Source organism: Drosophila takahashii, chromosome X (genome assembly GCF_030179915.1).
Source record: "Drosophila takahashii strain IR98-3 E-12201 chromosome X, DtakHiC1v2, whole genome shotgun sequence".
NCBI lineage: Eukaryota > Metazoa > Arthropoda > Insecta > Diptera > Drosophilidae > Drosophila > Drosophila takahashii.
The window spans coordinates 4,398,313-4,418,447 of NC_091683.1; the positions used below are offsets into that span (position 1 = coordinate 4,398,313).

General features: G+C 42.2%; 3 protein-coding genes across 5 annotated transcripts in view; 2 read left to right on the plus strand and 1 right to left on the minus strand.

The window, feature by feature from the left end:
• On the plus strand, nucleotides 1-5,163 carry LOC123003142 (uncharacterized). Its single transcript, XM_070218510.1, has one exon. It carries the CDS (start codon nucleotides 1-3, stop codon nucleotides 5,161-5,163), a length of 5,163 nt encoding a protein of 1,720 aa, XP_070074611.1.
• Nucleotides 1-20,135, plus strand: part of LOC108068142 (uncharacterized) — a 29,093-nt gene that overhangs the window by 7,784 nt on the left and 1,174 nt on the right. The window lies entirely within an intron of this gene.
• ENGase (cytosolic endo-beta-N-acetylglucosaminidase) lies at nucleotides 14,649-19,991 on the minus strand. The gene is made up of 4 exons (XM_017157553.3): nucleotides 19,650-19,991; nucleotides 17,058-17,295; nucleotides 16,679-16,996; nucleotides 14,649-15,914 (listed from the first exon to the last, which is right to left on the minus strand). Exons 1-4 carry the CDS (start codon nucleotides 19,888-19,890, stop codon nucleotides 14,729-14,731), a joined length of 1,983 nt encoding a protein of 660 aa, XP_017013042.2. The 5' UTR covers nucleotides 19,891-19,991; the 3' UTR covers nucleotides 14,649-14,728.

Consider the following 20,135-nt stretch of genomic DNA (forward strand, 5'->3'; position numbering starts at 1 on the left):
ATGTGTCCCACACCGCTGGACGTATTAAAACAGAAGCGATCCAACATACGCAGGAGCATTTCCCGCATTGGAACAGCAGTCGCCAAGACGGAAAAGGTTGAGAAGCCAGATGCCGCGCTGACGCCAGCCGAACTCACGTGTCGGCAAACTATTTTGGAGGCATATTTCAAACAAATCATGGCCGTCCAAACCGAAATCGAGGCACTCGATTCAACAGAGGAACAGCTAAACTACCGGGCCGAGCTGGAAGATATGTTCATCGCTATAAAGGTCACCATAAAGGATCAGCTTGGAGACGACGTGCACAATTCTACGCCGCTTGCCCACGACACGCTCCTCAGGCCTGGACCACCATCATCTCTCAAGCTGCCAACTCTTGCGCTCCCAACCTTTGCTGGCGAGTACTCGGAATACAAAAACTTTATTACTACGTTCCAGCAAGTTGTAGACCAGCAGGAAGCGCTATCGTCGATCGAGAAGTTCAATCACCTCATAAACTGTCTCAGAGGCGCCGCCTTAGAAACCATCAAGGCGTTTCAAGTCACTCCAGAGAATTACACCAAGGCCTTACTTCGCCTAAAGAGCAGGTACGATAACCCCACCATCGTATTCCTGGACAACATAGCGTCACTCTTCAAATTGCCAACTGTGACCACTGAAAATAGTGTACAGTTGCGCAGCCTGGTTGACAACGCATCAGCGTTGTTCAACTCGATGCGATCTTTAGGATCCGAAGCGCAGATAGCTCAAGCGATGTTAATTACTATTGTCATGGAAAAGGTAGACAAGAGAACTCGACAGCTCTGGAATGAATCTCTCACGTTCGCCACATTACCCTCGTGGAATGCCTGCTTAACCTTGATTGAGCGGCACTGTCAACACTTGGAGTCCTCAATACATCACTTCGGCAATACGAATACGGCTCAAAATACATCTGGCAGAATGCGGCAACCGCAAGCTCCACGCATGGGCCACAGCTTTACGTGCTCCACGCAAACGTGTCCTATATGCTCAGGCAGGGATCATCGGATTTTCAGATGTCCGCGACTTCAAACCATGACGCCTGCCCAACGCCTAGAAGCTGTCCGGACAAAATCGCTGTGCACAAACTGCCTAGGAAAGGCTCATCATCCATCAAACTGTCCATCTTTAAATAGGTGCAGAATATGCTCCCGGCTGCATCACACTATGCTTCACTTCGATCCGTCAGGACAGGAATCAAGGAGTCCTCGACGGCCAAGTCCGCCTAACGCGCCACCTCAGCACCATGTCGCTGAGGCCGTCACTCACGCACACGTGGATACCCACCACGACCAAGTCATTTTAGCTACAGCCATAATCCTAGTGCAGGATGCTGTGGGCAACTACGTACCAGGACGTGCCCTACTGGACTCGTGCTCCCAAGTTAACTTCATGTCCGAAGACTTCGCTCAACAACTTCGTTTGCCCCGAAGCAAGGGACACATCGACATTCGAAGCATCGGCGATTCTTTCACCCGCATCAAGCATCGCACTTCGACCGTTGTCAAGTCACGATTCGGTGATGTAGAGTTACCCGTCGAATGCTGTATAACCTCGAGAATCGCCTATCAACCTGATGCAGAAATCGACATTTCATCATGGAACCTCCCAGACAACGCTCCACTGGCTGATGAGAGATTTTATCAGTCTCGCCATATCGACCTACTTCTTGGCACGGAAACGTTCTTCACCGCTTTGTCTATTGGCCAAATTAAGTTGGGCCCTCATCTCCCCATGTTGCAAAAGACGATCTTTGGATGGGTAGTATCAGGGCGCACTGGCAATCAAGGCCATGCCGCCCACGCCCACAGTTTCCTTTCATCAGAGGAGTCAATAAACCTGAACTTGGAGCGCTTATGGCGCATAGAGGAAATTTTTACTACGCCATTAACACTTACTCCAGCGCAAGCTAAATGCGAATCGATCTTCCAAAAATCTGTCTGTCAAGTAGCGGATGGAAGACTGATGATTCGACTGCCTTTCAAGGATGACCCTAATCTGTTGGGGAGGTCTCTTGAAACAGCACGGCTAAGATTTGCATCGTTGGAACGTCGCTTAAGCCGAAACGCGAATTTGCGAGCCGAATACACAAAATTCATGGATGAATATGAGCGCTTGGGTCACATGGAATTAGTAACCAGTCCACTCCTCAACGAACCCCACTACTACATACCACACCACTGCGTGTTTAAGCTCAACAGCACGTCAACGAAACTACGGGTAGTCTTTGACGCCTCGTGCCCGACAAGCACCTACAAGTCCCTAAACGACATCCTTCTAGTTGGACCCACGATTCAACCAGACTTGTTTACACTCTTACTAAGGTTCCGGACTCATCGTTATGTAATAACTGCTGACGTCGTCAAGATGTACAGGCAGGTATTAATCGACCCAGCGCATCGTAAATTTCAGTACATCCTATGGAGAAGCCACATCGACCAGGAGATTCGCACATACCAGCTGAACACCGTTACCTACGGCACCGCATCAGCGCCGTATCTAGCAATTCGCAGCCTGTCTCACCTCGCCGATCAACATGCAAGTTCACATCAAATTGGAGCTGAAGCCATAAAATCGTGTTTTTATGTGGATGACTTTCTCGGTGGAGCAGATACGTTAGATCAATTGAACCAGATTCGAACCGAAGTCATCGCTATCCTCACGGCCGGCAAGATGGAACTGGCAAAATGGCACTCCAACCATCAGGATTTCGTCAATGATACAACGGTCAAGGAGCTAAATCTTGACGACTACGCCACGACAAGCACATTGGGACTGAAGTGGGACCAACGAGAAGACGTCTTCAAATTCTCATTCAACTGCAGCACAGCTCCGGAAAGGATCACAAAGCGAACCATCCTCTCGGTGGCCTCATCCCTCTTCGATCCGCTGGGACTTGTCTCGCCAGTTATTATGGTGGCAAAAATCCTGCTACAGGAAATTTGGCTTCTTCGACTACAGTGGGATGAATCAGTCCCAATGACACTCCAACAAGCGTGGCTATCGTTTGTGTCGTCGCTACAGCATTTAGACTCTCTGCTCATCCCTCGTTTCTGCCTGCAGCCCCATTCAGATGAACTACAACTTCACGGCTTCAGCGATGCTTCAATAAGGGGGTATGGATGTTGCATTTACGCAAGAACAAGGCTTGCCGATGGCCACGTGGAAGTTCATCTAATCGCCTCAAAGTCGCGTGTGGCACCAACGAAGAAGAAGACGCTGCCGCAGCTCGAGCTCTGTGGAGCGCATCTTCTAGCACGACTGTACAACCAGATAAAGGCAGCTTTTCTACAACACACGCCCGATACTTTTCTGTGGACAGATTCACAGCTAGTGTTGCATTGGATTCGACAACATTCTGCGACACTTTCTACGTTTGTCGGCAATCGGATATCCGACATCCAAGAATTCACGCGAGACTGTCACTGGAGGTTCGTTCCGACACGGCATAACCCAGCTGACATGATCTCCAGAGGATGCAACCTCGCAGAACTCACCAAATCAACATGGTTCCACGGACCTACATTTCTATCAAATCCGCCGACATTATGGCCGCCTAACGTACACGGCAATCTGGACGTGGACGTCGTATCGTCAGAAAAACGCAAATCAGCATTCCTTGCATCAACACCGCCTTCCAGGAATAATGTCTTGGAAGCCCTTCACAACAAGGAATCACACCAGTCTGGCCTAAGACTGGTAGCATGGATGCTTCGATTTTGCGACAGATGTCAGAAGAAAAAACCCTTTACTACGGGGCCACTTTCCCCTCTGGAACTGCGAAGGGCCATGCTTTGCGTCGCATGGAACCTACAACAGCGATATTTCATCGAGGAAATAACTCTTTTGCAAAGGGGCGCGCCGGTTCGTAGCCATCTTAAATTCTTATCGCCCTTCTTGCAGGTCACAGATGGATTCAACCTACTTTTCGTCGGAGGACGATTGGAACTCGCATCGATCCCAGACACTCACAAGCATCCCATATTGCTTCCCGCTAAGGATGTTGCTGTCGTCAACTACGTACGTCATCTACACCTGAGGAACTACCATGCTGGTCCAAAGGTCCTGGTGGGACTAATGCGGCTGGAATTTTGGGTCGTGAATGCCCGAGATGTCGCTCGTCGTGTTGTACGCAACTGTGTCCACTGTGTGCGCTACAGGCCTAAGTTGCTGCAACAACTTATGGGCAACCTCCCAGTCGAGAGACTTACCCTGTCAAGACCATTTGCTCGGTGTGGGATAGACTTCTGCGGGCCGGTTCATACCTATCTACGCGTTCGAGGAAAGATGCCCGTTAAAAGCTACATCGCAATATTTGTGTGCTTCGCCACGAAGGCGGCGCACATCGAAATCGTCGGAGAACTATCAACTGATTCGTTCTTGGGTGCTCTGAAGCGGATGATCGCCAGACGTGGGCTGCCTTCAGACATTTTTTGCGACAACGCGACGAATTTTGTAGGCGCGAGCAACAAGTTGCAAGACCTGAAGGACTTTTTCTTCAGCACCAAGACCCAGCAAGACATTACATCGTACTGTACAAACGAATTTGTAACGTTCCATTTTATACCTCCTAGGGCTCCACACTTCGGCGGCCTCTGGGAGGCTGCTGTTAAAAGCGCCAAGAATCTCTTGTGCCGCACGCTCAAGGATGCCCGACTAACCTTTGAGGAGCTCTCGACTGTCGCTGCTGAGACTGAGGCAATCCTAAATTCTCGCCCGCTCTCTCCACACTCATCGGATCCTAGCGATTTGGCCGTCTTAACGCCTGGTCATTTCTTAACCGGGGACTCCCTTCGAGCACTCCCAGACTGGCCTGTCAAGGATGATCAGCTCAACTGCTCTCAACGATGGAAGCGTGTCAGCGCCATCAAGCAACACATCTGGAGGCGCTGGTCTACGGAGTATCTTCACGAGCTTCAGGCCAAATCAAACTGGTCGACTGGATCTTCGAATATTGCAGTCAACGAAATGGTCCTAATCCACGAAGACCATGTCCCTCCTCATCGATGGCTGTTAGGTCGCATCGAAGCAGCTATACCAGGAAAGGACAACCATGTCCGAGTCGCTGATGTCCGGACGTCGAAAGGAATTATAAGGCGACCGATTCACAAATTGGCCCGTTTACCAATTAATTTAAAGTAACTAGGTACTTTCAATGGGGCCGGAATGTTGGGCCACTATTGAATCTCGAGATAAACATGAATGTAATTTTGAAGTATTGATCTTTCTTGAAGTGTATTGATCTAATTTGTTAACCTAAGCTGCGCTCTCAGTGGTAAAGATTTAGTTCACGCTCTCATGTAATTCACCACACTGGCCACGAAGGCTATTATACGAAGTAAGAATAAAGAGTTCAATTTTGGTACTGCGACAAGACGGTTGTATTTGCTTCACTAACTTAACTATCCCCCCGACTCCCTAGAGTCTCATGTGGGTCAGGAAAACGCTCCTGCTCCATCAAACAATGACCTTATTCCTAATCGATTTTTTGTTCTGTGCAGCAGACTTGCTTACTTCAGGAAAATCCCTAGAAAATTCCGTAAAAGTTACCCCCTTTCGAACGAAACTTTTTCCCTGCCATCGCCACATCGCAAGTCTTACAATTCATTTGGCTGCTAATTGTTTGTCGAGCGTCCTTTTTGGCAGTTCTTTAGTTGCACTCCCGAGTGGAGTTCTTTACTCAAGTTCCCCTAAAGAAAAAAAAGTGAAGGGCAATTATTTTGGAGGGTCTCTGTTTCAACAAACAAATGACAGTGCTTAAAAGAAGCATTTCTTTTTTTAGATTTTATAATTTGTTTGCCACTTGCACATAAAATATATCATTAGTCAACTGTCTCATTTCCTAAGATTTCTCTTGGGCACCCCTAAAAAATCAATCCCACTTTAAAGTCTGTTCCCCAACACGTATCCAGGAATTATTGTTCTTTTGTAAGTAATCCTCACATTTAGTTAAGCTCTTGCTGCAAGTTTTCCATTCAGAATTCATAATTCACTTGCCAAACTACCGCATAATTCACTGCAATGGTTGGTGGTGTGACATTTGCAACTTTCCCTGGCCATTTGTTTGTTTTGTTGGCTTTGCTTTTGGTTCTGGCCAAGTCCCCGTCTCCCAAAGTTCGCAATGCAGCTCACTGCCACCACATTCATTGTAGGATCTGTCTAATTAATTTTGGGTTCTCCGGGTGCTCAGCCCCCCTACAACGACCATTATTATCCAGTCCCGCTGGGAACTTACTGGCCAGTTATCATGAGCTGACATGGGGCATAAATGTTATCTGTGATTCCGGTACACAAGCATCGAATGAAATAAAACTATTTTCGAGACAGGGATGGCGGTTCGAGCAGATCCTAAAAATGAATATAACTAAATTCATAAATCCTTGTAGGAATAATCTCATGCATTCCAAAAAGATTGGTCGATATAAAATTAGAAACGGAAAATCATAGAATATAATACATAAGTTGTTTATATTTTATTGGGTGTATATTATTTAATTGTTTATAAAAATACCATAAAACATTTTTAGTACTTTTAATACTTTCATTTAAACAATATCTTTATTTTATATTTGTAAAAAATTATTTTTATTTTGATATTGAAAACTGATTGAACATAAATATTAACTTAGCATGTTTAGCTTATTTTACTAAGCTAATTTCTTTGGCATCTCTGTTAAGAGGATGAAAATGGCGTTCGGGGAACGAGGTAATGCAATTTTCCCACAAACAAACACACACACATATGCGAGTTGGAAAGTTAATTAAAACACAATGCGACGAAATTTCAAAATTTTCGAAAAGGAAACGGATAGGGGCAACCCCTAAAAATAATTTTGCTTAGGTGGAAGTGCTGGAAATTCGCGTCCTGTTCCTGGCAATTCTCTGAGCATTTTCCAGCATTTTCCGGCAGACAGCAGCGAGGTTCGCTCAGCAACTTTTGCCAAAAGTTGCAAATAATTTAAGGAAATACGCGGGGGGAGGAGAGGGGTGGTGGAAAAGCGCCGCTGAGCTGGCAAATGTCACTTAAAAAGTTTTGTTTCATTTTTGGCTGGCGAAAATCATTACTTTTTCTATTTTTCTTACCCCGCCATAGCCTACTTTTCACTGGGTTTCCCTGCGAAATTTTAATTGAAACAGACAGCGAGAGGAAAAGTGAGGAAAAGTGCATTGTCGGCATTGAAATGTGGGCGTTGGCCAAATTATATATTTTATTCAACGCACATACCCGCAAAATGTCACTCGAGATGGCACATCGAACAGGTGATTGGCAGTCGGAAAGGGCCTTCGATTGGAAAGGTCCTTCGAAAAACATGGCCCGGCACACACACATACTTATGCTTTAATTGCGTTAAGCGATTAAACAGAGAAATCAATTTGGTCTGTTGCCTCAATCACACAGAATTTGGATTAATTTCTGCAGTTTCAGGTGGGGAAATTTTAAAAAATAAAGGCTGACTGATATAATTGTAGTAAGAAATATTATTCAGATTACAGAAATAGCTCCCTCAGATTAACTTAACCAAATTAAATTGGAAAAAATAATTGTGAAGTGAAATAAAATATCGAATCAGATTAAATGGGAAAAATAATTGAAAAGTGAAAGGAATTATAGGTTTAAAAAATTCCCATAAGTATAACCAAAATTTCTGCGTAAGATTAAGTACATATTTAACTTAAATTAAGAGCCCCTTCTGGAATTCCCAGCGGACTAACCATAAATGCAGGATTATCCTTCCGGTTGCACTTGCATTGCCCCGATGACCTTCAACTTCCGGTTGGCCCCATTTTAGCCATCTTTTCTGGGGAATCCAGCTGGCTGGGACCCCTTTGACCTTGTCCACGACTGGCAGTTGGCAAGTGGCAAGATATCCTGGCAACAATGTCCTGGCATCGGTGCCTGACAGTTAGTCAGTGTCAGGCTGTGATTCCGCCGCTTTCCGCCCTTTCCTTTCCTTTCGGGCCAAAAGGATGCCGTGATTTATGCGGCCTTTTGCATATGTCGCTGCCACATGGAAAAGGACTCGGTCACGTCGAAACCGCTGCCAGGACATACAGGATACACACTGATAGGCCAGACCAGACCAGACTTTGAGCCCTTATTTATGGCCACGTTTCAGTTACGGTTTCAGTTTCAGTCAGCGTCCCCGAAAAAAATGCCAGCAGTCAACTTTAGTTTTCTATTATGAAAAAGTGCGTGTCTCGTAAACAACAAACCCATTATAATAAACAAACTCTACGCGTGCACAGAAAATATAGAAGTAGTCGTTAAAAAATGGGCAATAATTAAATTATAAAACATTTTAAATTTATTAACTAACTATTTTATACAAAATATTATTTTATAAGTTAATTGTAATATATTTCCTTTTTTTTAATTTTCTTTTCCTTTTTGTCCTATTTTTTTCCCTGTGTATATGTGTGTTTTCCCTGCCCTTTCTCATCAACACAAAGTCTGGGGAAAATGGGAAAGCCAAGTGGGAGGGCGGACAAAACTTCACATCATTTTCGCGCTGGCAAAACTTGGCCCGATGATGTTTTCTTTTTATAGCCAAACAACAAGGACAGCGAGTGACGTCAAAGTGCTGCTCAAACTGTGCGACGGCGACATCCTTTTGACTGCAAATCACTTGGCCAACAAGTTTGTCCGCAGTTAAGATGGTTAAATTAATTGATGGGGCCATTAAAATTAAGAAAGGGTTGGTATAAAACGCTTAAAATATATATAAGATTGCAGAAGTGGAGTATTTCAACTATAAGAGGACTATTTCAAGATATAAGGTAAAGAATATGTTTTATCAAGAATATATTTACTTTACCTCCACTACGTTACATATATTTTAATGAAGGCCATTAAAAAGGGTTTAATAAAGTTAGAGTATTTGAATTTGCTAATCAACTCAAGCAATTTAGGAAAAGGACAAAAAATGGCGAGGGAGTGAAAAGAAAATCTTCACGGAAAAGTCGTAGATTCATGGGTGGCGAAGGGGGGTGAGTGCGATTGGCGGGTGATATTTCCCCTGCAGTTAAGACTCTTTGTCAGCCTGATAAATGACATGTTATTGAGTGACGTTGAGCTGCTTGCAATCAGTTTGAGTTTGAGTTTGACTCGAACTGGAAAAGCAAATGCATTGTCGGTAGTTTTAAAGGAACACAAAAAATAAAAGGCTTAATGGAATATATTAGAAAAAAGGTTCTACGCTGAAATACATTTTTTTAAGTAAGGTAAATATACTACATTAAAGGAATATTTGTAAAAGCTTAAAAGAAATTCTCCATGAATCCCAAACCAATAGAGAATTTCGAAAATTAAGGACGAATATTTTATTTTGGGTAGGTGAACGGAAGATCCAAATACCAAATGATGTTCTAATAGCAAAAATAAATGGAAAATGTTTTATTTCAAGGTTAAGCTGCCATAAAATCGAAGTCCTAATGGTTTTCCAAGCATCAATAAAATTTGTTCTATAGCGAACTTGCCCTGCTGTTTAGCAAACACAATCACAATGTCTTCCAAATCCAAGGTGCTATGCCTGTTGCATTTTCCATCCGCTTTTGCCAGCCATAATAGCCCCTTGGTCCTGCGTCCTTCGTCCTTCGATGCCTGCTGTTTGCCCAACTGATTGGCGAGTGGAATGCGAAAACGCAAACAATTGCTCAGCGTCGGCAAAATATGTGTATATATATTGCTCAATAGTCGGCAGATCCGGAGGATATGCAGAGGATACGAAGGATACGGATATGGCGGATGGATTCCAGACGGATGGTCGTCACACCAAAAGCGAAATAATGAATGTTTAGCCAAATCGGCGACGGCAAACAAGAGAAATGGGTTTCTGTTTCTGTGTACAGGGAAATCCTCCAGAAATCCCCTTTAATATCCTGTTATTATTGATTTGAACAGGGAGTTTTGTTTTTAAACAAGAATAAAAGAGTATATCGACTATCATTTACCCATTACTCAGCGAAAAGAAGCAAAGAAACAGTTTAGACTGCTTGTTTTTTATTATTTGCTCATAAATTTTTAATAAATAGTCAGAATTGAAAAATTTCTTCTACATTTTGATAGGTATTAATAAACACAGCAAAATTATAAATTAATTAAATAACAATTTGTAACCTTTGCAATGTTTTAGTTTTCATTAGAGAATATTTCTATTTGTAAGCCATCTACAATTGCATTTTCACAAATTTTCCCCTGTTTTTTTTGCTCTGCTTAGAAAAAGGCAAACAGAAAATAACAGGCTTGAGGAGTAAATGGCAAAAACCAAATAAAGGGCCGAAATATTTTTTTGGTCTCGTGCTGTTTTGTTTGTTTGTTTGTTGTTCTTTTTTTTTGTGCTGGCCATGTGGAAAAGTTATGAGGCGCCACGCACACATCCTGGGGAAAAAAAGAAGCTCGAGCTCGGGCCTCAAGGATTTGACGCTCTGCTGCCTGCGAAGAATCGGAGAAAGTCTGAGAAAATCGGGTAAAAATGGGCAGAAAGACGGCCTGGCCTTGCATTAAATCGCATTTTCGCCCAATTTCCCAATAAATTCGCCAGTGGATTTGTGGCCACAGCGGAAATCTATTACTCGCTCTGCCATCATCGATTGAAATGGATCTGAATGTGAATGTGAATGGGAAACTGAGGACTTTAATCAGTGGTGCCTAATGAAAATTGAAGACCGTGTGTTTGCGAACATGGCAATAAATGCACATACATACATTCGCATTATGTCCTGTCCAACACTTGATGCATGACTCTAAAGGCCAGAAAGCCACGAGGCCAGAAGCCAGAAGCCAAAACGCAAAAACCATTTTGACCCAAATTATGTTGAGCCGAGTGGCGTTGCGGCCAAATTGAAACCCATTAACCGAAGCCAGGAGCAAATTTAGCAGCGATTGTTTAGCTTGATGGGCTTTCAGCCAGAAGGGCTTAGGTGCCAAGCTCAGCGTTCTGGAAATCCGTCATACTGAAGAACATATACACAGTTTTTATGCAAATAACAAGTAATCTAGGAAGGGAAAAGGGATCGATTTGGAATTTTATTACGAGCTCAAAAAGGTATGGCATTCCATATTTGGACTATTATTTAATAATACTAAATAATACTATGGTAAATACTACATATTTTGGGTGAAAAATCAAGATCTTGATTTTTGACAAAAATTTGATTTTTTTATAGATTTTTTGCTGTAACTTGGACAAAAACGGTCCCAAATCAAAAAGGCGCACTGTTTTGTGCAGCTTACAACCTTATAATTAATATCAGTGCACTTTGCGACTGATTTGAGAAAATTAAATTTTAACCCAATTTTCGCTTTTTTTATAAGGGGTACCATCATGTTTTTTTTTCGAAAAATGGCAAAAATTAAAAATTTTCAGGTTTAAATGACAATCGATTGGGAATTAAATTACGAGCTCTACAAGGTATAACATTCCATATTTGGATCATTATTTCCATTTTTATTACCAAAATACTAATAGAAATACTACTTTTTTTTGGGTGAAAAATCAGGATCTTGATTTTTGGTAAAAATTTGATTTTTTATTATAAATTTTTTGCTGTAGCTTGGACAAAAATAGTCCCTTTAGTCTTTTCTAACGGCCCATCCTTTCATTTTCCCAACTGATTCCCTTATCTATTATTATTGGAATTTGATGAGTTTGACATGGTTTTGTTGGGGTTTTGGCTGCGGTCTCGATTCCGATCGTTTTGCCGCAGGGCGGAGTGAGTAGGCGGTAATTAAAGCCACGCCCCGAATGAATGTGGGCTTTCATTTATGCTGATGCGAAACTCGAAGAACTCATTAGTGTGTGCGTGTTGGCCAACATTAATGAAGGACAACTCGAGGGGGCGGCGGGGACACAGCTGCTGTGCGTGGAGGTAATTTAAAATTGCATATCGCCAGACACTTGATTTTAATTTGATTTCGCCCGGCGACAATTCCGTTCAATCCGCAACCGGAAACGGCAATTAGGCTGAGTAATTTGGCTTAAATTGGTGGCCACATGGAGGGAAAATGGCCAAAACTCATATACTATTTTCACAATTTTTCATCAAAAACTATTTATTTTTTTCCAAGTTTTTTTTTTGGATTTTTTTCGGTTTTATTCCTTCTATAAAAACCTTAAATTTATCAAAAATCTAAAGAATTCATTGAAATTTGAGTACCTAAATAAAATATGGTATTTTTGTATATCCCCATTTAAAAACAAAGTTTATTAGTGATGAAAAAAATATAAATATTAAAGACAAATGAAGAATAATAAATCTTTCCACAGAAGAACAAAAACAAATCAGGCTGAAATGTGTTTAAATATATGTAAAAGAAAAGCTTGCATATATCAACACCGATGGTGATCTTTCATTCCGGCTCATTTGCAATTCAGGTTAAATCAGAGAGCAAAGAGCAAAAGGACCCCGGGCAACCGCAAATTGCATTTTCGAGCTACAATGGCCGACAGATACATTCACATCTCGACCTGCTGGCATATTCAATTTCAATTTCCATTCACATTTACATTTTACATTTCCATTTAAATGCATAAAATGCCAGCCCAAAAATCCACATTAAAGGGCAGGGCACGGGCACCTGTCCCGGAATTCCACTCTCTAAACCCCACCGAAAAATCCGTATCTAGGTCAGGCCCCCAAGCTTGTTTGGGTTTTCCCCCATTTTTTTCTGGGTTTGTGTTGCAATAAATTGCTTAAATATGAGCCCCTCCTCCACTGGACCACTGGAAGAATTTAAAAGGAAGGGGCACTTCTGGGGGCCTTGGAGTGATGAATCCAGAGCTCTGCAACTGAAAGGCTTTTGAAATGCACAAGAAGGAAATTGAGAGAACCTAATGAAGTATTTTATACAACAAGTTGATTTCTAGATTTTGAATTTTCAATAAAAGAATTTGGCTAATAAAATTGTTACAGCTATTATAAACATTTTATGAAAGGCTGGATAGTATTTTTTCCGAATAACATGCAATATTGCTAATAATAAAATGCTTATGAGCTAGTTATGAGTAATATATTTTTGGAAAAATTAATTTTACGTCAAAAAAATATTTCTAGAAACTGGGACTATTTGTTTTAAGTGCCTCAACATCATTTGTCCAATTTGCGGCTAGATTCTATCTCGTTTTTATCCTCTCCCATTTCGCATCATATTTCCATCTGCAAATTTAGCTGCTAAATCAATGCATTCCGCCTGATGACATTAATCACTTTGAAATGCGGTCAGTGGCGGGGTTTTATCCCGCTGTCATGGGGGCGGGGGGCTAAGGGGCGTGGCTAATTGCAACAGTGGAACATAAATTCTGCAAAAAGCTGACAGCTGGATGGCAAGAGGGCGAAGGATAATATTCGCAATGAAAGGGAGCAAGCATGATGATGACTTAGCACCCCTCTCGGCCGGAAATGCCCCCCTTTTTTTCAACTTCCGCTTCGGCGCGCCCAAAAAGGCGCGGAAATTCAAAGCAGCCTTCGTTGAAGAGGAAGGCCAAAGCCAAAGTTAAACAGAAAGCGGAGAACTAAACAAATAAAATGGCATAAAACTGGGTAAACAGTCGAAAGAAAAGGGTAGAGGGGATTGGGATGGCAGATGCTGTCATGCAAACAGAAATGATGTCAACAGCGTGTGCCGTCTGAAAAATCTGCATTAAAAATGTCAAAAAATTACCCAGCCAAGGTTAAAAGTTGAGAGGAGGTGGGCGTTAGATCCCAAAAGGTGTTAGAGTTCAAATTGCAGCAAATTTAAATGCAAATTTTGCGGTCAGTTGGTCACGTACTGCTCCAAAATAAATATGCATTTTAAATTAGAAACCGTTTACATATCACATTGGTTAGTAGTCTGCTTTATTTATTCAACGAAAAAGAAAAATTTGACCATTTATATGCATTAGCATGAATTAGAAAAAAAGCTAATCGGTATGATTAATTGTGAGTTAAATAAACATTAAGCATAATGAACCAATTAGCTGAAAATCAAACCATTTGAAATGATAATTATAAACATATTTATTTAGCTGTGTTATAAAATAAAATTTTAAAAAAAAGTATGTATTAATTTAATACACTCTCCTTGCCTTTAAAAATATTTAAAAGATTCTTCAAGTGCTGGGCTACATTTTATAGAAATAGTCCCATCAAATCATAAGAAAAGCTGTCCGAAAACACAGTTTCAAAGTCACGTTTTAAAGGCCAGACTGCTTGGCAGCTAGCCAAGCGCAGTTTGAGGGCCACTGGTGAGGAGCCAAGTGAAGTGAAGTGTGGTTGAATGATGTGGCCAAGTGCCAGGAGCGGTGACTAAACGATTCAAGTCAATTTCTGGCAAAACGGGGGGCCAAATGAGGAACAGGATGCGTGAGTCACCCGCCAGAGTTCGTCACAAATGGAAGAATGGGCCTTGATAAATGACTGTCGATGGCAAGAGCCACTAGAAATAATGGTTTGAGCCGAAGAGATGATTTAAATAATTTTTTATAGATTAAGGTAGACATTTTGTAGCAATAAAAACAAGCAAAATAATTTTATGACCTTTTTTCTAGCGCTTATCTTAATTCCACATATTTTTTTAAAGATAAAGAACTAATTTAGTAACGTTTTTAAAATTTTGTTCTTAACAATTGGGAATACAGAAGAAAAACTCGTTTTTGAGGTGTTATTATTGGTATATGTATTTGAACACAGCTTGTAAATTATTAAAAAAAAAAGGGAAATGGTTTATTTAAGCACTCGGTTCATTCCACAAGTTCCTGCCGTAGACTGGGATATCTATCCGTGTGTCGCTTAAATTCTCCAGCGGCGGAGCCCCAACATAAACAGCGCCCAACTGAGTCTCCGTCTGCGATTCCGCCGGCCGCTGGCACTTGATCCCAATATCCTGCACTCGCACGGGTCCATCGAACTTGACCAGATAGTAACGCACCTGCCAGCCAGCCGCCCGTGATTTGCTATCCTGCGTCATTTTGGCATGGACGCGGGGCAGGCGATTTTCGAGGGGCGAGAGATAGCAGCGTTGCGGAGCCACAATGTCCCCACGGTAGTCCCCGCAAAATAGATAGAGCTCCGAATCGTTCCGATTCAGCGCAGTCACTCGCACTACCAAATCCACGTTGCTGGCGGCCACATTCGCGCCATTGATTTTATAGGCATAGCTCAGGAGCAAAACGCCAAGGGGCAACTCGAAGTCCGTGAGGAAAAGACGAAAGGCCCGCTCGTAGTTGGTCACCAGCAGGCAGGAGCCGCCGGAGAAGGCCTCGTCGAAGTGATGCACTGCATTCCTGTCCAGCGGCACCGAAGGCTGCAGCGACTGGCGCGTCAGATTGAAGAAGGCCCCCGCATCCTCGCCAGAAGTCCTGGATCCCCGCTCGTAGTTCGCTCGTCCGGAGCCCACGCAAAAGTCCGTGAAGAAGGGCAGCCGGCAGTAGGGATGCGTGGCCAGAGTGGGCCAGATGCGCGACCACCAAGCCTCGTTTCTGGCCAGGAAGGCCGAATTCGTCTGGTCATCGCCAAGTGGGCTTTTGATACTGTACCCGAAGCGACTGAGCGTCTCGAAGGTCCAGCCAGGAGCAAAGATGCCGGCCGAGAAGCCGTTGTCCGCTACAAGCTTCATGGTCTCCAGACTCTGGAAGCCGCCCTTGCGACTCCGCCCGAAGACATCCAGTCCCATGAAGACGCGATGCCGGGGCGACTGCTCCCTTTTGGCCTGCTCAGCACTCCGCTCCAGGTGACCCTCGTCCCAGGCGTAGTTTATCAGGGTTCCATGGCTGCGCCGGAAGAACTCCACATTGCGGGAGTTGAGCTCATTCTGCCAGCGGAGTTTGCCCTCGTCCGTGACGCTGTCGTACCAAAAGACGCGTCCGTGGGGCACGCGCGACTCCGTGGCGGCGGTCAGTTCCCGCACAAAGCGGCTGGGGAAAGTAGAAAGGGGATAATTGGATTAGCAGGAAGTTAAGGCAAATTTATATTCGTTACTAATGATAAAATAGCTGATAGGAAAGCCATTATTACATTTTATATAAATAAAATTAATTTTTTATATCAAAAATATAGATTATTATCCCTGATTTAAATATGTTCGCATTCCTTTTCTTCTTTATATTATTTAAATATGAATTCTTATATTGACAGTGTATAAAAAATATGACGAACATCTAATATTTTGATTCAAATATTTTTAAATTGATTAATGGAACATAGTATGTTTTCAGATAATTTCGATTAGTGTTCCATTTCTTTATCAGTGATGTTATTTAGTGCAAAGTCCTTTTCCAAATAGTATTATTAATCCTTAAGCAACTTGAAGAAATATAAAAAATCTCTTCTTATTACAAAATATATTAAAATCTATTCCCAAGTCTGAATACATTTTTGTGCATGAAAGTTTTTCCCTCTTCTACTTGGGTAAAGTGCAACAAATCAACTTTCATCGGGTGTGAAAATAGAACAGCCAGTTTTATCTTCGACAGCTTATGATCGATTGAATTGGCAAAGCTGTTGATAAATTGGACGCTTGATATGCGACTTGAGTTTGCTTTTGAGCCACATTTGCAACGAGAGAGATGAAGGGGTTTTCATGTAAACATTTGTTTCCTGCTTTCCTGCTTTCCTGCTTTCCTACTTTCTACCGACAGCTGTTGGCTGGTGAACTTTAAAGGGATACACAAGTACTCACTAGAGATGGGGCATTTTGGGCGGGGGAACGGTGACCTCCACGTTGACCAGCCATCCCTCGAAGCCAAAGTGCCCGCAGAGGCGGGTTAGGGCCTCCACGGTCCTGCCAACGCTCTCCTCGCTGGCCAGGAAGTCGTCCAGGAGTCCAGCGGCCTCCACGATGAACGTGCCCACCACCGGAACGCCGTGACGATGGGCGGCGTTCAGCCAACCGCTGGGCGGAATGGTCACGTAGTCGTGGCTGAAGTAACAGAAGTAATCCACGGCTGACCAGTGCACGAATCGATAGTCGTCGTACTTTTCCGAGCTGTGAAAGTGCCTGCAGGGGATGGAAACAATTAGAACTTTGTACCACAGACACAGAGATTGAAAAAACCCACCGATCCTCGAGGTAATTGCCCATCATGTCGTGGCAGACGAGCAGCTCCCTGCGATTATCCTCGTTCACCAGTCGCCTTTGGCTGCCCACGTAGTCCACCTGGCGGTCCAAATAAACGGCTGCCGATCGGATTCCGGTGTCCAGGGGCTGGACATATTGCCGCCAGTCGATGTCCTTGCTTCGCACCCGGAACTCCAGCAGCTGTCGGTGGTCCTTGATCGGCTCCGCCTCCAGTTGGGCTGCAAGGGAGGGGGAGATACGAAGGCGACGCCGTTCGGACATTATTTCCAAGATCTTTTCTTAGGCGAATGCGAACCGCTCGAGGGTTCCGTTGACAATGGAGCATGAGAATGCGTTTCGTGTGCAGTGTTCTGTGTTCTTGATGATTTGCGCTATCAAATGGCAGTGGGTGGGTGAGAGTGAGTGGGCGGAAGGCCGAGCCACACAGGGAAAATTATTTGCATAATTTAAAATTAATTACTATGTTTGATTTGTGATATTTCCGACTATTTCGGAAAGCTTAATAAATTCTTAAACAAATAATAAGCGCTTTTGGGAGCTGTTGAATTAGAGCAAAAAGAAAAGGGATATTTAAAAATATATTATAAATTTCTAAAACGCATTACTTACCCTTTTAAAGGCACTTGAAAGTATTGTTCAACAGTTTTGTGATTTTCAATTTTCACCCCTTTTTCCCATTGACCATTTTCCGGATGAACACTTAAAGTTTTTCAATTTTCGCACTCGGCACTTAAACCGCTGAATGTGTCATGGTCAAAAGCTTTCGAGCTCTCGAGTTTTTATTTCCGCCAGATAAATTTAAATGCGATTACATGCAACTACTATTTAAATTGTGTTTGCATTAACAAACAAAAATATCCATAATACAAGCAAACTATTTTTTAGATAAGAAATATTTTTTTCAAAGCCTAACTATAGAAATGCTTAATAAATAACAAAAGGGTCTTCATACGGGAATAATTTGGCAATCAATAAGGTATACAAATATTTTCGCAAGTTTTCCGGCTTTCTCGAGAAAAAGGCAGATACTGTGGAAAAAATATGCCATCTTAATGAGCTGGTAGCTAACCAGAAAAGAATCCCCCTGTGCTGCCAGTTAATCAGGGGGGTTTAAGGCAGTGAAGATAGCCAGCTGGCGCTTTTCAATTAGCCAAACGCCGCCGGCAACGTCAACTGCACTTAATGCGCGGTTAAATTATGGCCGAAACGCTTTATTTTCATTACCTCGCTTTATTGCAAAGGAGTTTTCTCCTTAAAGTTCGCCCCGGAAAATGCGGGAAAGCAAATAACTCAGTTATCGCCCTTATCGCTAGGCAACTTCTTGCCCAATTTTTGGTACGTGAGTTCGCAGCAAAATTGCATTCGTTGTCTGCCATTTTTTGCCATGAATTATTCAAGTCGAAAACCGAGTTAAAGCCACTTCACTAACGGGTTTTGGGCTTTTGGGCCTGGTCAAAAGCGACCTTCGCACTCATTTCGATTGCAGTTGCAGTTTGTGAATGTGCAGCTATGGAATCGCAAGGACTCTCTGTTTCCTGTTGTGTTTGCTGCTGCACTGCGAGAAAATGTGGCAAGCAAAAATATTCCAAAAAATACCGGTACCATTCATAAAAAATTTAAGATTGTTTGGAAAAATATAGGCCAGTAATTAAAGGGGTTTTGGGGTAGTAATTATAAATATTACGAAATATTTCAAAAAAAATTAATTAATAAAATATAAAGTAAAATCGCTTGATCTTCACTCAAAAAAAATATAGAAAAACTTAAAAACCTTAATTATAATTATTAATATGGGATTTATAGTTGGTGGTTTTTCAAAGTGTTTTTGGGCGAAACTTTTTGCAACTGATGCAGAGACGGAGAAGGGCGAAAAGGGGCGTGGCGTTTTCATGCGATTTGTGCCTGGGCGTAACTTTAATCTATCACGGGTGCCAGGATATGCCAGGATACGCCAGGATACGCCAGGATATGGATGCTGGCCACGAACCATCGGTGCATACGAATGAGCTAAATGCCTGGACACTATCTTTGGTCAGATTTTTTGTATAAAAAGAGAGGGGAAAGGGTTCTGCCCAATCGATTCTAGATTGACATGGTCAATTGCAGATGTAGTTACTCTTAAATTGATATTTCTCTATTATTACAGTTCTCAATTTAAACAGATTAATAGCAAAATAATGGAATTAAGTAACCCTTGAAATATCACAATATATTCCTTTAAAAAAAATAAACTTTCTATTTAAAAGGGTTTCTTAATTACTTTCAGGAATTACATGTTTTAGCCAATCATGCTATACATAACAAATCGTAGTAATAGGTAATACATTACTAAATGGAACTATATATTTTCCTAACCCAATTTTCAGAAAACAAAGAACATTATTCAATTGAAAGCGATAAAACCCCCATTATTAGAATGAAGTCAGATAGTAAATAGTAATATAATGAGTAATAGGAAGCTTTTAAGATAAGAATCTTATCTCTTCAATATAATGTTTGAAGTAAAATATTATGTTTAAGAGGAAAAGAGACGGATGCAAAGGTGAAGTAAGAGTAAGAGAGATGGACTTACGGCAGCTACAGGTGTTTTTGTCCTGGCACTTTTGTTGTTTCGCTGTCTCTTTCTCGCTGGCGCTGTCTTCCGCCTTCTCTTTCTCCTCCTCCACCTTCTTTTTCTTATTGGAGACAACCGCTTCTTTTTCTTCTTCTTCTTCTGTTGCGCTGCCGGTGTTTTTGTTAATTTCACGTTCTATTTGCTTGTTTTCCATCACTTTGTTGGTGTTTTTCATATCACTAGACTCCAAATTATCCATTGCACACTTTTAAACAATTAATTTTAAGGTTTTTAACGTTAAATTTAGTATTTAAAAATAAGCAACAAATAATGTTTACGCTTTTTAGGACAGCTGATTAGTGTGGCCTTCTCTCATTATAATACTAAATACCTTTCAAACGGTCACTCTGGTGCAGTGCTGCAAAACACCAAGTTAGCCGCGAGAATTCAAATTTGAGCTTACAAGAAAAAACCAAGAGAAGCCTATTTAAAACCCAATTTTCT

What these genes read in the sequence shown, in the direction of transcription:
- LOC123003142 (XM_070218510.1), top strand. Translation starts at nt 1, where the DNA reads ATGTGTCCCACACCGCTGGACGTATTAAAACAGAAGCGATCCAACATA.
- ENGase (XM_017157553.3), bottom strand. Translation starts at nt 19,890, where the DNA reads ATGGATAATTTGGAGTCTAGTGATATGAAAAACACCAACAAAGTGATG. An exon ending in CAAAAACACCTGTAGCTGCC is followed by an intron (nt 17,296 to 19,649) that starts GTAAGTCCATCT and finishes CCTCCCTTGCAG; the next exon opens with CCCAACTGGAGGCGGAGCCG. An exon ending in CCCAAAATGCCCCATCTCTA is followed by an intron (nt 15,915 to 16,678) that starts GTGAGTACTTGT and finishes TACTTTCCCCAG; the next exon opens with CCGCTTTGTGCGGGAACTGA.